The sequence below is a fragment of the Saimiri boliviensis genome, chromosome 5 (assembly GCF_048565385.1).
Source record: "Saimiri boliviensis isolate mSaiBol1 chromosome 5, mSaiBol1.pri, whole genome shotgun sequence".
NCBI lineage: Eukaryota > Metazoa > Chordata > Mammalia > Primates > Cebidae > Saimiri > Saimiri boliviensis.
Window position 1 is genome coordinate 115,329,509 of NC_133453.1, and position 15,305 is coordinate 115,344,813.

The window sequence follows — 15,305 nt, forward strand, 5'->3', positions numbered from 1 at the left end:
CCAACGGGATGCTGGCACGGACAGCCCAGTGGAAACCAGAGAGGCTTTCTCTTTGGGGCAGTAAAATGAGAGGCTGTGGCTCATGTAGCTCTTTTGTTATAATTAAGTTGGCCAAAAATTCACCTAAGATAGTAAATTCCGTACCTGACCCTCTAATTAGAGCCAGAAGGCATCAGGAGACAATTACTTTCCAAAATAGTTCTTGGCGGGCAAGAGGCAAGGAGTTCTCTGGGCACATCTCAAATGTGCCAGCTGCATGCACCCCAGGGCTGCCTGGCAGGCACCATGCCCCTCCTCCCTCTCTCCCCTCCCAGTACTCAGGCCACACCCACCGCTGTCTGAGGCAGCTCAGCCTCCTGGACTTGGGGTGGCCAGACCTCCTAGTAAACCCACAGGTGACCTTCACAGCGCCTGGGATTCCCAGGAGCAGCGGCGCCCTCCTCTTCGCCCTCCATAAACCCAGCGTGCCTCCCCGATGACATGGGCCACCACTCTAATTAAATCCTAACGGGCTAATGAAAAACACCCCTGCTGCCCTCCGAGTGTTCGAAACAGAAAGTACCTCCTTGGGCAGCCACCGCTGCTGCTGCTGCGGCCACCACCAGAGGAGAGGCCTTTTTGCCCGGGTCGGGGAAGCCAGCGGCCTCCAGGATCCCACTTTTGGCTTCTTGCTTCTCGGAGGCAGTGGCTGAGGCAGATGTCTCCATCTCAGCCGCTCATCGTCCTGGGTGGTAGCCCTAAGAGAGAAGACAAAGACACTCACCAACACTGCGCCCAAACCCAGCCGGGAAACGCCGACCCAGATTCACACCGCCACTCGCTCCTCAAGCAACCAACTTCATTCTAATTCTCTTATAATTGGGAAGGAGGGTTTAATTAATTTTGAGAATTATGAGTCCTGGGATGCGTCTGGTCTTCTGAACTACCTCACGGACAACCGCAGGGCATTTTCATCATCTTTTACCCAGATTTCAAAAATCTAAGTAACAAGTTCCTACTGCTATGAGTGGCAGGTAGCCTCTGATGAGGAAAATAAAGTCACAAATAATGACCTCTGTCTGTGAATCATCGAGAAAATAAAAATAAATATAGTGACAATGACCCAGAGGTCCTCAAGGAAAGGCTCTCGTTTTCAGGTCACTTCCCTGCTCACCAGAATCTCTCATTTACTCATTTGCATGTTCGCTCATTCCTTCGCCCACTCATTCAATAAATGTCCAAACTTGATTGACTCACACACACTCAGTCAACATATCTGTAAGCCCTTAGTACGCGCTGGGCATCGCGCCCGTACTGTGGCCTCCACTGGTGCTGAAGATACAATATGTGGAGTTTACATTCTCCTTGAAGACAAACGGGGGGCCGGGGGGAGGGGGGAAATAAATGTAGCTTTAAGTTCAGTGAGGGGGAGGTGGCTCAGGAAAAGAAAGCAGGGCAGCAGGACAGACAGGGTGGCAGGGACACAGCAGGGCAGCACTGCCAGGCCTCTCTGGGGCAGGGATGGGATGCCTGCAGGGCCACCCCACTGCAGTCAGAGGACAAAGGCAGGAGCCCAGGGCCATGTGGGAGGAGGCTGGCTTCTTCGAGTAGTGGCCAGAAGGGAGGTGCAGGCATCGTTGGGTTTTGAGGAGGAGCGAGGCAAGACTGACTCCCGGTGTAAAGGGATCACTCCACTGTTGTGTAGAGAGCAGGCTTTTGGGGGAGAGGGGGCTACTGCAGTAACCCAGGGAGGGACGATGGTGGTTTGGGTTAAGCAGGTGGTGGTGGAGCTGGTGCAACGTGGACGTGCTTTGAAGGCAGAGCCGGGCTACAGGCTGGATAAGGAGGGAGGCGAAATGGCTGTGACAAAGAGAGGAGCACCCAGAGGGCTTCGGGGCACAGGACACTTCCGTCTCCAGCTGGGTGGTGGGACAGAGCAGCCTTTGGATCAGATACTACAGAGGAGAAATCTCAAAGTCACATGTTTTAAAGAAGTGTGGTGTGGAAGATGGCTGGCATTTTTGGCTGGGCACCGACAGGAGTGGAGCAGAAAGATTATGGGTAGCTGCGTGAAGTAGGAGATGGCGGCGGGGAGCTGAAGCCTGTTGGGAACACAGGTCGGCAGCTCGGGAGCACCAGAGGCAGGGACTGGGGACCCGGCAGCCCCTGGGCCAGATCCCCAAGTGGGAGGGTGGGCAGGGAGATGAGAAACTGCCAGCACTGAGATGGGGGAAAGGAGCAGACCCCAGCCGAGGAGAGAGAGGAGGAATGGAGGTGGCAGTGGGGAGAGGAAGACAGAGGAGGGAAAAACCAACGGGAGAGTGTCCGGTCCTGGGAGCCAACCAAAGAAACACTTTCTCAGCCCCTGAGAGCTGGAGATGAGGCCAGCATGGCCCCCAGGGCCTGGTGGGGGCAGGGAGAGGGCTGGAAGACGGTGGGTACTGAGGCACAAGCAATTCTGTCAGGAAGTTTTGCTATCAGAGAACCAGCGAGATAGGGACACGACCAGAGGAGGTGTGGAGGCCACAAGGCTGGGGGATTCTGTATACGGAAGGACACAGGTGGGGGCTCACATGCCTGTGGGCAGGGTCCCCATGTAGCAGAGAGCATGGGGACAGGGGTCACAGTGTACAGACACCAGTGGTCACTCCAGGGCCCTCAGCTACATCCACGTCAGTAGGCCCTAGAACTTTTCTGTTTTTGTGTTTTTTTTTTGAGACACAGTCTCACTCTGTCACCTAAGCTGGAGTGCAGTGGTGTGATCTCAGCTCTCTACAACCTCCATGTCCCAGGTTCAAACGATTCTCATGCCTCAGCCTCCCAAGTAGCTGGGATTACAGGTGTGTACCACCACGCTGGGCTAAATTTTGTATTTTTAGTAGAGATAGGGTTTCACCATGTTGGCCAGGCTGGTCTTGAACTCCTGGTCTCAAGTGATCCACCTGCCTCGGACTCCCAAAGTGCTGGGATTACAGACGTGAGCCAATGAGCCCAGCCAAGAACTTTTCTTAAGAGACAGAGTCTCTCCTGCCACCTAGGCTGGAGTGCAGTGGTGCAATCAAAGCTCACTGCAGCCTTGAACTCCCAAGCTCAAGTGATCTTCCCGCCTCAGCTGGGACTACAAATGCGCATTACCACACTTGGCCTAGAATTTTATGTTTTAAATCCACACAACACTCCCACACCTTTTTAAGTAGAAACATAGAAGAGTACACAGGAACAATGGGGAGGCCCCATGAAGGATGCCCACAGCTCCTGGCTTGTCTGCACACACCAGCCTCGCCAGTTTCCACGATCTTTCAAAACTCCCTGCCCATAAAGCCCAAGAACGTCAAGCAGATAGGAGAGAGAAAAATCTTGCTGGTGAGTCAGGGGCCTCCTTTTGGCCTAGAAATTCAGGGATTGCTGCCTGCTCTTTTAAGCCCACTTTAAAATCTGCCCCTTGAGATTCTAGCTATCTGAATGGTCCACCAGCAGCATACACTGGTCCGTGCCTGCTCCTCTTCTGCCCCTTACCTGGTCACAGGTAACCACCACACCAGCCACCTGAGCTGCAATCTTGAGCACCGTCCCTCTCCTCCCCGCACACATGAAGACTGTGAGCCCCATCACTGCACCCGCACGCCTGGCTGCTCTGTGCCAGGTATTCTCTCCTTCTGGTTCCTGGCACTTTTCACACCTCTGGTCTCCTCCGGATCATCCCCTATGCTTCTGCCAGGCACTACCCCAAAGATCACACCTCACTCCATCCCTCCCCTGCTGAGCCCCTTGGCCTTCAGGTAAAGTCTTCCCATGTCTCCCCACAGCCTCCTCCTCCCACCAGCTCCCTGGCTGCCTGACCCTCCTAACAGGGATAACGGGCTCTGCCCTTGCACACAGCCAGGCCTCTGCCCAAGCTATGCCACCCACCGGAAACTCTTCACCCTTCTGTGTTTGACGAACACGCTTCCTTCAAAATGCCACTTAGACATCACCTCCTACAGGGAGCCCCCCTTTCCCCCACAGCCCATGGTTAGAGCCCTGAAGCAGTCAGAGCATGTCCCTACTCAACACCCCCGTACTACATTCATCACCTCCAGACCAGGGGCTGTTCAGCACAGCATTCCCATAGTCAGGCCCAACCCAATCTGGCAGCAAGAAGGCTCCATCCATGAAGAACAGACCCTCACCAGACACTGAACCTGCCAGAGCCTCGATCTTGGATTTCCCAGGTCTAGAAGTGTGAGAAATAAATTTCTACTGTTCGTAAAGTACCCGGTCTATGGCATTTTGCCATAGATGCCCAAACCCATCAAAGACAGCAGCTGCAGCTTCCTCATGGCAATCCCATCTATTGACATTGGCACAGCGGATGTCATCACCAATTCTTACAGGGGAGGAAGCTGAGGCTCTCATGGAGAGTGAGCTGCCCCAGGCTGCTCCCCAGGGAGGCACAGGGCCAGGCCTACAGCCTGATCCTCCAGCCGAAATGCCGCCTCAGACCTTAGGGTGTGGTGGCTTCAGAAACAGGGTGAATGCAGTGCGGGAGGAGGGGCATATATTCAGATGCCCACCTCCCAGACTGCAGCTCAGGGAAAGGACATGCACACAGACGCACCTGAGCTTTCCTGAACGCCTGTGGGGAGCAGATGCAGCAGGGGGGGTCCAGGCAGTGCCACTGCATCCATGGTCTCACCTTCCCACCCCTTCCTGGAGAATAAGATAGTACATAGAGCCAAGAGGCTGTGTAAATCGCAGGAATTAGCAGGATTAGCACAATTTCTAGGTAAACACCAGGTACCCAGGGGCCCAGGCAGCCACTTTCACTCCCTAAAGCTCATCTGAGGCAGACTTGGCAGTCCCAGCAGGTAGCCTCACCTCGGCCCCCAGAAGCTGCCTGGGGACAGCAGAGAGGGTCTGCCCAGGGATGGTTCCCACGGGCTCCACAGAGCTCCAGAACAAGAGGGGCTGGGAGTCACAGCACTTACCACAGGGAGGAGAAGAGTCAACTCCTCACTTTACCTTAGAAACTCACACAGCTCTGCTGCTTCCAAACAACCACAGAGGGAACAGCCACACTCTCCAGAATTCTGCTAAGGGGGTGGGAGCAGGCGCCCGCGACCCAGGACCAGGAGGAACCCCTGTCCATTAGGAGGTTCACCCAGGTCAGCTGCCCTCTGGGGCCTCAGCAGGGGCACTGGTGACAGCAAGAAGTTCTGGGAGCATTTCTGGGCCTTCCCCTGGAGATTCAATTCCCCAAGTCTGGGCACAGGGTGGCAAGAAGAGCTTCATTTTTGTTAGTTCCACAGGTGTTTCTGACACAGAAGCAGGCACATGGAAAATCAAACCAGGTGCTCATCAGGTCCCTTCTGGCTTCCAAATAATCTACAAGCTCCAGTTAAAGCAGGACTGTCTAACCTGATGAAAAAAATAATTTTTACCTTCACTAGCCTGGAACTGAAGTTGGTGTCTCCCTTGGGCTGCCACTGGCATGAGTGGCAGGTATGTCCACGCTCACCTCAGTGTCCTACTTACGCTAGCCATTCATTAGCCCTGCCACTGGCCTTGCCCTTCAATATGTCAGTGAAGCAGCACGTGTATTCTTGACTACAGATGCGGTGCCTTGAACACTTTAGGTAGCTTTCTTTCACACGCGTACGTCTTTTCATCTATGCATTTATAGTATTATTGTAGGAGTCCATGAACTTCACCTGGTTGCCAAGATGCACACGGCACAGAAAAGGTTAAGAGCTCTGAGTTAAAGGACTGGCTTGAAGGATAAATTAATAATCAGAGCAGAATGAGAGAATCACCCTGAAACTGAAATCCCAGACACCCTCCTGCCACCTGGCTTCTTTGAACTCCTCTAACGAGTGACTCACAGGAATTAGAGCATTGTTCCCCAGGCAAAATCAATCTCCAGGAGAGACATGAAGCCTCGCCTCTCAGCAATCACAGCCACCGCAGAGCCACGGTGTTCTCACCTCTGCTGTGATCTCAGCAGTGTGGCATGCGTGCCCAGGACCCACACACGGGCACATATGTATGCACGCTCAAATGCAGGCTCACACACTCACACGCAGGCTCACACACTCACACAGCACACACAACATATGCCAACAAACCACACACCCGACACACACATGCACCCACATGCTCACACATGCACACAGGCCAGATACACATATGCACCCCACATGAAAGTCACAGACGTGTGCATGGGCACACACGTGTATAAGGTCACACATGGTCACATACACCACACATGCACTCACACAGCACATATGCAGCCACACACGTGTGCATACATACAGAGTACATGTGCCTGCAGAGGTACCTGAACATTCACATATGCACGTGTATACATACAAGGACACAGATCCAGGCAAACACGTGCACTCACACTAGAGAGAAACACCTAGCCTGCCTTGATCACTGACTGATCTTTAAGATCCAGTGAGATAAAACGTGAACGTTCCTGGAGTGAAGAGCACACTGCAGCCCAGATGAAGGGAAATCATCATTATAACCTCGTGACAGCTAAAAGGGAGCAGCAGACTCACTGCCCGAGGCCCTGAGGACTCGTCCTGTGTTCATCAGGGACTGGACACCAGTCCTTTCCTCTCCCCTCACATCAGGGTCTCTGTTGGGAAAATGACCTCAGGGACACCAGCCCAAAGCCACAATGCCAAGGCTGGCAGCCTAGGAGCAAAGGGGGGACTCTGACTCCCCAGATCAGTCCCCACTGTCCCACCCACAAATTGACACTCACTGATCCACCCTGAAGGAGATAGGCATATGGGGAACGTAAAGGTTCCCCAGGACTGCTGGCATTTTACTGCCAGCGGCAAAATCATCCTATTTTCAAATATGAGGGGTTGAATTCTCCCACAATGAGAGGTGCATGTGTGCTTGGACCAGCGCAGTCCACATCCTCTGTCTTTGGCCATGTTACTTCCTCTCTTGGAGCCTCAGTTCGCTCCCCTGTGATGCAGAGTACCCTCCCTCCCAGGGTGACTGGGAAGACAGTCAGCCTTCCCAGCACGGCTGGTAACACGTATTACAGCAGCGGCCCCACACAAGCAGCTTCTTCCATTTTCTTCTCCAAGAAAAGATCACCTGCCTGTAGGGCCCTGGGGGGACCCGCCTATGGAGTCTGGGGCCTGGGCAGCACAGGTTTCTGCCTTCTCTGTCCACCTTCCCATCACTGTATCTGAAACCGAAGCCTGCCACGGCTGCACTAGGAACCAAGAAGATAACAGCACCACAAAGACCCAGAGAGCAGCACCAACAAGTAGCTCCAGGACCGGGGCCTTCCAGAGTGTAGAGGGGTGGACAGCTGTGTCAGAGCCCTTGTCCCTGGCTCCTCCTCTTCCAGCCATACGACACTGGGAGGGGAACCACAGCTCCTACCTGGGCTGATCCCTCCTCCACCACTCCAGCCAGGGATTCCCACAGCCCCCAGCCTCCACCCTGGGTCCTTCGGGGAGATGGCAAACTCAGGAGGGGAGCCCAGACCCTACGAAAGACGCTTGGACTGGTCAGATGCAGGAAGGCAGGGCTGTGGGGTCCGGGACAGCCCCACGGCCCTCAGGCTCTACAACCTTGACCTTGGCTCCCCCAGACAGTGAGGGGGCTGCACCCCCTGGCAAGGTTACCATTAGCCCCCACGTGGTGATGTGTATGAGGCACCAGCGTACAGCCACTGCTCCCAACAGACCCCTCTATTTCTCCATGGACTTGGTGCACGGCCCACCGCCCCGCCTGGTACTCAGTAGGCTGTGAGGACCATGACGGGTGACACATCTGGAAGAAAAGAAATTGCTCTTCTGAAATCCTCTGCGATCCACGGTTCCCATGTAGACTCAGAGGAAGAAGGGTCCTCTTGAACTTCTCTGTCCTTCCTTAGACTCCTGCCTCTGCCTACGTTGTCTCTGCACTGGGAGTCCCAAGATCAGCGAAACAGAGCAAAACCTTCAAGCACACGTAGGTGTCCCGAGCAGGCCAGCTCCTCTCCTCAAGTAATCTCACCATTCACAGCAGCTACTGCTGCTGGGCCAATATCTCAAACCTTGCTTTAATTTAAAATCAGAGGCCCAGAGAGGGTAAATTACCTCCCCAAAGTCACACAGCTAAGATGCGGCAGTGCTGGTGGGCCAGTGCACGTCTCCTGGATTTTAGTTTTCTACTTTTTCCAAATTCTCTGCCATGTTCGAGAATTATTACAGGGATGCCAAATGTGTAAGAGCACAGCTGTAGACACATGTAAAGAGTTGTCGAGGCAGACACTTGTGTAGAGTGCTGCAAAGGCTGCGGCCGTATATGCTAATTGTCAAACAAGAGCACTCCAGGGTCTGGGAACTGCATGAGCAAAGGGAGGGAGATGCCCTTGGCCCACTCCAAGGCAAGACAAAAAAAAAAAAAAAAAAAAAACAACGCCCCCACCGGCAGAAAAAAGTAGGTGAGGCCAGGCGCAGTGGCTCACGCCTGTAATCCCAGCATTTTGGGAGGCCGAGGAGGGCAGACTACTTGAGATCAGGAATTCGAGACCAGCCAGGCCAACATGGGGAAACCCCATCTCTACTGAAAATACAAAAATTAACCAGGCTTGGTGGTGTGTACCTGTAATTCCAGCTACTCAGGAGGCTGGGGCAGAAGAATCACTTGAACCCGGGAAGTGGAGTTTGCAGTGGGCAGAGATTTCACCACTGCACTCCAACCTGGAGACAGAGCAAGATCTCGTCTCAAAAAAAAAAAAAAAAAAAAAAAAAAAGTAGGTGATAAGCCAGGTTGAAGCGGAACCATGGGGGCCGTCAGGGTCTCCGGGAAGGGCAGGGAGGAGGAGACTGAGGTCTAGGAAGGCCTCCAGCCCCTGGGTATCTGACACGCTTCTGCAGCACAGCCTGGCCAGCCAGCACCTGATGTCCCCACCTCTTTTAGGGGATGCAGCCCAGGGGCCTGCCAGTTAGGGGTCGGGGGGCCAAAGCCCTCACCCTCCCGGAATGGCCAAGGGCAGGCACCACACAAAATCCCCAGCCTAGCAGGTGCACCTGCTTCTTTATCGCTCCTTGAATTGGTTTTTCCAAGTACAAAAGCTCCCCTAATTTGCCCAGCTCCTGGGCCTGCTGGCGTCCAGGAAAACAGATAATTAACCCTAATCACTGACTTGCTGGGCTGGAACAGGGGCCGGTGGGGGGGTGGGGGGGGGGCAATGGAAAATACAGGCCCCTCCAGGGGCAGCCAGCCTCCGCTAAGAGTTGATGAGTATGAGGAGGGCTTTGTCCCTCTGGGAGGCTGTGGGTAAGACCTACCTCGGAGCTGACACTTGAGACGGCCTCATGATTTCCGTTGTGTCCACTTGGGTTTACTACCTGAAAGTGAGCAGGCCCTCTCCAATCCCCACGCCTTCCTGCCAGGAACATTCTGCCTCTGCTCTACCAAGGATGCCATGCTTTAGACCCAGAAAGCTTGCTCTTACACCCTCCTTTAAGAGTCCTAGACAGACCTAACCAACCTCTCTGTGCTGTGACTGAACTCTGACCACCCTCTGCACATGTCAGCTGTTGGCACATTCAGCAGGAGGCCTCTGAGTGCAGACTCCAGAGAAGAAACGGCCATACTCCCCTCCCAGCTCTACCAGGAGCTGTCCACAAGAATCGACTTCTCCCTAAGCCTCGGTTTCCTCATCTGTTAAATGGGGATGAACGGCATGTCCCTCACGGAGCCTGGCATACACAGACCCGGCATTATCATCCCTGCAACCTGAGCAGTGCCAGGAGGCTGCCCCACCAACAGAAGGCTCTGTGCAAGAATGGACACGACAGTGCCATCCAGACCCCCTCCTCCACCCACCCAGGTGCAGCGCCTCTAGAGTCTGATGTCAAAAATCTCATGTTGGTATCTTTTTGTCATGTGCCTGTTCCACTCGGTTCTAAATTCCCACTGTCCATCACCTTCCTCCCTGGAGAGCCCTGAAGCCTAGAGGGCCAGGGTCTCTCCCTGACACCACCCACCCAGCACCCCAACCCAGCAGAGGCTGCTGCCTGCAAGGGGAACAAGGAGCCCACTGTGCAGCCGCCCTGCCAGACCCAGATATTTTAACAGCTGCTTTCTTTCTTCCTGAGGCACGATTCCTGAGTGTGGAGGAAAAACAAGGCTGGCCTCTGCCCTGAGGAGAGAACAGACTGCCCTGGGCTGGCTGCAGGCTGGGGCGAAGGCCTCTGAGGGCCCAGGGAGGTGGCAGACATCAGAAACAGACCCTGGCAGCCTGGCACATGGGAGCCACAGGCACCCAGACCCCTGCCAAAGCCCCCTTTAATCGGAGGCCGAGGAGGCAGGGAGTTGGGGGTGGGGGCGAGGACCAAGGGCCACTGAGAGTGGAAAATCCCTGCAGCAGACTCTGAAAGGGGACGAAGGACCAAAAAAGGCAGTGAGTGCCCAGAGGATAAGGTCCAAGTCACTGTCACAGCCCCAAGGCCCTGCGTCAGGATCTGCGTCCCAGGTTCCCCGCCCCACCCCCATTCCACCATAGTAGTGCTATCTGTGACTCTGATCATGCACTTCCCTCTGCCTGGAATGTTAGTTCCCCAGCACCCACGATGGTAACCCCTCAGTGAAGCCTCCCTGGGACCGCCCCTGCCAGGCCAGGCAGGGGTCTGTCTTGTCTCTGTGCCTGCCAACGTCAAGGCTCCTACCTCACTGGGTTTTTACTGCGTGTTTACATGTCCGTATGCCTTTGTGGCCACCCTAGACACAGACACCATCAATGTTTGTTGACTGACTCAGACCAACTGAACACATCAATACTCTCAGGCGCTCAAGTCTTCAAGGATCCTTTTCTTCTCCAAGCATCCCCTCAGGCTTCAGTGTCCCACAAAGTCCAAGCGGTGGGCAGCGTCCGGCCCCTGAGACCTACCAGTACCCTTCAGGGAGGCCTGGGTCGGAGAAGGCATCAGGCTATCTCTTAGGTCAGAAATGCAGTAATCGACTTCTAATGTCTACTGCCGGAGGAACACTAATCAGCTTGTACTGTCTGCCGTGGGCAGTGTTTGCCAGTACTGCATAAGAATGCTGTCCTTCCTTTACGTGGCAAACCCCTTGAGAGCAAAAGATTTGCCATGCATAGTACTTAGCACTGAAGTCTATACATATTAACTGGGTGCCTGCTGGGCTCTAAGCACAACCATTTTCACGACGAATAAAAAAGTGTTTATCTCCTAAAAGCGCTTTTTGAGCACTGACACTGCTCAAAAGGGCTAGGCTATTTTCTCAGCGGAATTGCAGGCTGGGGGTGGGGGTTGTATTTTGGGGTCAGGGGAATGGTGCAGGTGGCCTTTCCCGGCCCTTCCAATTAGGACCCAAACAGCAGGGATTATGGCGGTGTGGGGAGATGTCTGCAGATCAAGGACAAATTTCACCTCTTCAAACAATGTGATCCAAGTCACAAAGGCTTTCTTGAGAAAGGAGCTGGGCTGACCTGGGACCCTGCCTGGTTGGCAGCACTCTGGGCCAGCTACAGGGAGAGGAGCCTCCCACTGGCCCATCGCACTGCCCCTAAGAACCTGGGGATGGGCTCTGACACCGGCCGAGACCTGCCCAGAGTGGTGGGGAAAGCTGCGTTTTGACTCCTCTAAGTTTGCCCTCTTATGGATCCTGGGATTGTGACGCTGCCTTATCAGGAGCCACCCCAAGCCCAGACCATGTGTTTCTAACCCCTCCATCTTCTCCCTCTTATGCCAGAGTCTGGCACCCAAAAAGGCCTCCAGGGGTCATCTCATCCAGCCCCCTGACTGAGCAGTTCAGCCCCCAAGCAGTCCCTTGCCAATAATGCAGAGGGGCTGTCACTGGGCCCCTTATCTGGTTTATAGCCACAGCAGCTGGCTGCAGTTAACCACATCACTACCCCAGCCCAGCCTTGCAGTGCAACGCTGGGTGTGAGAGAGGCAGGCTGGACCCCCAGGGAGTACAGTGTTATGCCATGATTGGATGGAAACAGGAATTTTGGCATGTGAGGGGTGCACACACAATCCAAATGCATGGATCTGAGCCACCAGCAGCTATGAGCCAGCAATCCCCAAGGCTTGAGGTCACGTTCTCCACGGGTGGTGCTGGGCTTAGGGCAGGGGCAGGGCAGGGCTGGGAGCGCTGACTGCAGATCCAGGGTGGCAGCTCTGCCTCTGAAGGCTCCAGGGTGAACCGGGCCGGTGTGTGGCCCTGGCATCTCCTGGTTTGGTCTCCTGCTCTGACTTGCCCAGCTGCAGGCCTCCCCACACCTCCCAGGTGATGCCTGCACCCAGCTCTTCTGTCTGTGCCTCTGCCAGCCTCAGCCACCGGCTTCCCTCCAAATCTGCCAGCAACCAGCAGCCAGAACCACCCTGGCCAGAAGAACGCCATTTTTTCCTTGCAATGAAGCCAACAGGAGTGCCCTGCCTTCAGCTGGGATCTTCAGGATGAGGTAGGAGGTAGCTCACGTGCTAAGCTGCCCCCAGGTGAGTCTCTACTGCCTGGTCCAGCCTCTCCCAGGCCCTGGCCTTTCTTTGCATGCCCAGGAGGCCACATGCCCTCAGCCACCCTCCCTCCCTCCCTCCTGGCAGCCACACATCGCAGCCCAAGCCAGGTGTCTAGGACCCTGGATCCAATAATGTGGCTTGCTTCAGCCTGGACATGCACTGGCTCAAGGAGGCCAGGAGGGTTTGACCAGCTTCATGATTCGAGACAAGCTCGACGTTCTTCATTAGGGTGGCATAGGTTTCCTGAGGGCCTACTGTGTGCCAATCTTGAGCCTCCATCCTCAACCACAGAGGTGAGGGAAACACAGTACTACCATCCGAGAGCTCCCAGCCCAGGTGTGGGGTGGGGAGACAGGCATCAGAGGAAACAGGCCACACCAACCCAGAATAAGCTTCCCAGCAGGGATAAACTCCGGGGGGCTGCCAGCCTTGCTAACCTGAGGCAGTGAGGGAAGGCTTCCCGGAGGCAGGGATGAATGAGCATTTTCAAAGGAAGAACAGTGCTGGTCCAGAGTGCTAAAGCAGAGAAGACCACAGCAGATGGAGGCTGAGTCTGGGCAACGAGCAGGAGGCAGGGCGAATGAGGGACCCTGTGGCTCTGAGTCCTGGAAGTCAAGTGTCCAGCAGACTGGAAGGGTTTGCTTACCCCCGGGACTCCCCGCAGCCTTCAGAGTAACATTCAAACTCCTTATTAAGGGCCCCAAAGCCCCCAAGGCCTGCATGCCCTCCCTGCCTCCTAGCCTCACTTGCCACCAACTCAGGACCTGCCTTTTATATTATTTTTAGAAGCCTGCAACTCCCAGACACTGGCTGTCAGATCTTTGCGCTCATGCTCTTCCCCTTCAAAAAACACCTGTCTGATGAACTCCTAATAGCTAAGGTCGGGATCTCCTCCCCCCAGCACACGTGTCCCAGCCCTCCTGCCCCAGGCAAGGGTCCTGGTGCTCCCACATGGCCCCATATGAGCTTGGGAGACCCACAGCACAGCACTAAGTGAAGCTTCCGCTGTGTGCTTCACTGCCTGCTCTGCTGGATGGCTCAGCTCTTTGACTTTCATTCCCAGGCCCCTGGCACCCTCCTGGCACACAGTGGGCATCCAATAAGCATGCCATGAGTGAGGGCCATCAGAGTGCACTCAGTGTTCTGAAGTCAGCTGTCTCCTGGATTGCCCCTGCATGCCCCTCATGGCCACCAGTGGCTGCCACCCAGTAGATGGCTGGTAACAGATGCTTAACTGACCTCAGAGAGCCTCACAGGAAGCTGCAGCCTAGCTCGTCGCTGGTATCTTAGAAGGTGCCAGTCAGATCTCATTGGCTAAACAAAAATCACCCCGACTCCCTACCTGAAATTCTATCATTGAAGAGTCACTTCTTTGAAGCTTGCTAGTTTTCAAGAACCGTCTATCAAAATGCAAACGGCCCTGAAATAAGATCAGACCTTAAGTGGTTTTCAAACGAGAAGTTCCTCTCTCTAAATCAAAGTGGACAATAAGTATGGAGAGGGATGGAGGTGGAGGAGGAGGAAAGCAAGGTGCCGAAAACTCTGTGCTACCAGCTGTCTTTGGCTGTTAGTGCCAAGGACACACCCTCCTGATAGAAGAAGCATGTCTCCTGCTTGTTCCTGCACTTCATGGCTTCTTGGCATGACACCACGTGCAGAATTCAGTGCCTTTGCAGTGTGCTGCTTGCTCTTCCCCCCGCCCCCATCCCCGCTTTTGATGACGGCTCTGCAAGACACAATCAATCAAGCGTCTTTTGTTCCCGTGGCCTTTTGAAGGCTTCCGGAGAGGAAATGAGAATGTTCTTTAAAGCCCAGTCTACAGGGAGCCGACAAATCCAATCATGGTTCCCTGCCGGCCCCCACTGTGGCCTGGCTTTGTCTCAAGTCATGGAGCTGGCCTTTGTGGCACCTTGGCTTTGTGAGACCTGAGACCGGGTGCCACAAGTGGGCTTCGCGCTGGTCTCCTTGGCCAGGACCGTCCCTGGAAAGATGCTCAAGGATCTCCCAGCCCATGTGGAGGGCCAGGGTGCCACATGAGATTTCCCTGCACCAGAGAGTCCTCCAAGATGGCAGGAAGCTGCAGAGGAGGTGACAGGTTTAGGTGTCTCTTGGTCATGAGACTGCTAGCCAAGGTCACTACTGGGAGCCAGGTCCTCTGCCCCACGGCTGATGACTGTGAAGCTGTAGGCCCCAAATTTAGGTTTGCGCATGAAGAGGCACTCTAGGGTTTCTCCTAAGCCTGCATCCCATAACTCTTTGTACAATGCCCACCCCGCCCCCAGCAAGTCCTTTCAATCAATGGCCCACTGACTGGGACAGTCAGCCAAGTGAGCCCGCAGGACAAGGGAGCCTCGTGGAGGTCCCAGGGATTGTAAGAGAGCCTGCAGTCAACCTCCTGTCCCACTCAGGAGTCCTCTACAGCAGCAGTTCTCAACTGGGAGTGAATTTGCCACCAGGGGACATTTGGCAACATCTAGAGACATTTTTGACTGTCTCCAAATTGTACTAGCGGCGGCCAGTGGGTTGAGACCAGGGATGCTGGTAGATATCCTGTAGTGACCAGGACAGTCTCCACAACAGAGAATTATGCAGCCAGAATGTCTATGATGCCAAAGTTGAGAAACCCTGACCCAGAGTATTCTAGGCACTGTCATCCAGGCTGAGCAAATACCCTCCCGGGGATGGGGATGTCACTGCCTTAGCTATAAAGAGCAGTGATGAGCACTGCATCTAAAGCCTGGTCAGCCTCTTGCTGCAAACTACGGGGAACTGACTCAGCTTCTCCACATCTCGGTATCTGTTCATGGAAAATGGAGCTAACGATTTGATGTTCCAGGA

At 54.6% G+C, this 15,305-nt stretch overlaps 1 protein-coding gene across 1 annotated transcript in view; it reads right to left on the bottom strand.

Annotated features, from left to right (window-relative positions):
* Positions 1-15,305, bottom strand: part of GLI2 (GLI family zinc finger 2) — a 254,979-nt gene that overhangs the window by 191,802 nt on the left and 47,872 nt on the right. Inside the window, exon 2 of the mRNA XM_010342171.3 lies at positions 563-737. Coding sequence (XP_010340473.3) covers positions 563-707 — 145 coding nt within the window. The 5' untranslated portion in view covers positions 708-737. The remainder of the gene's footprint in view (positions 1-562; positions 738-15,305) is intronic.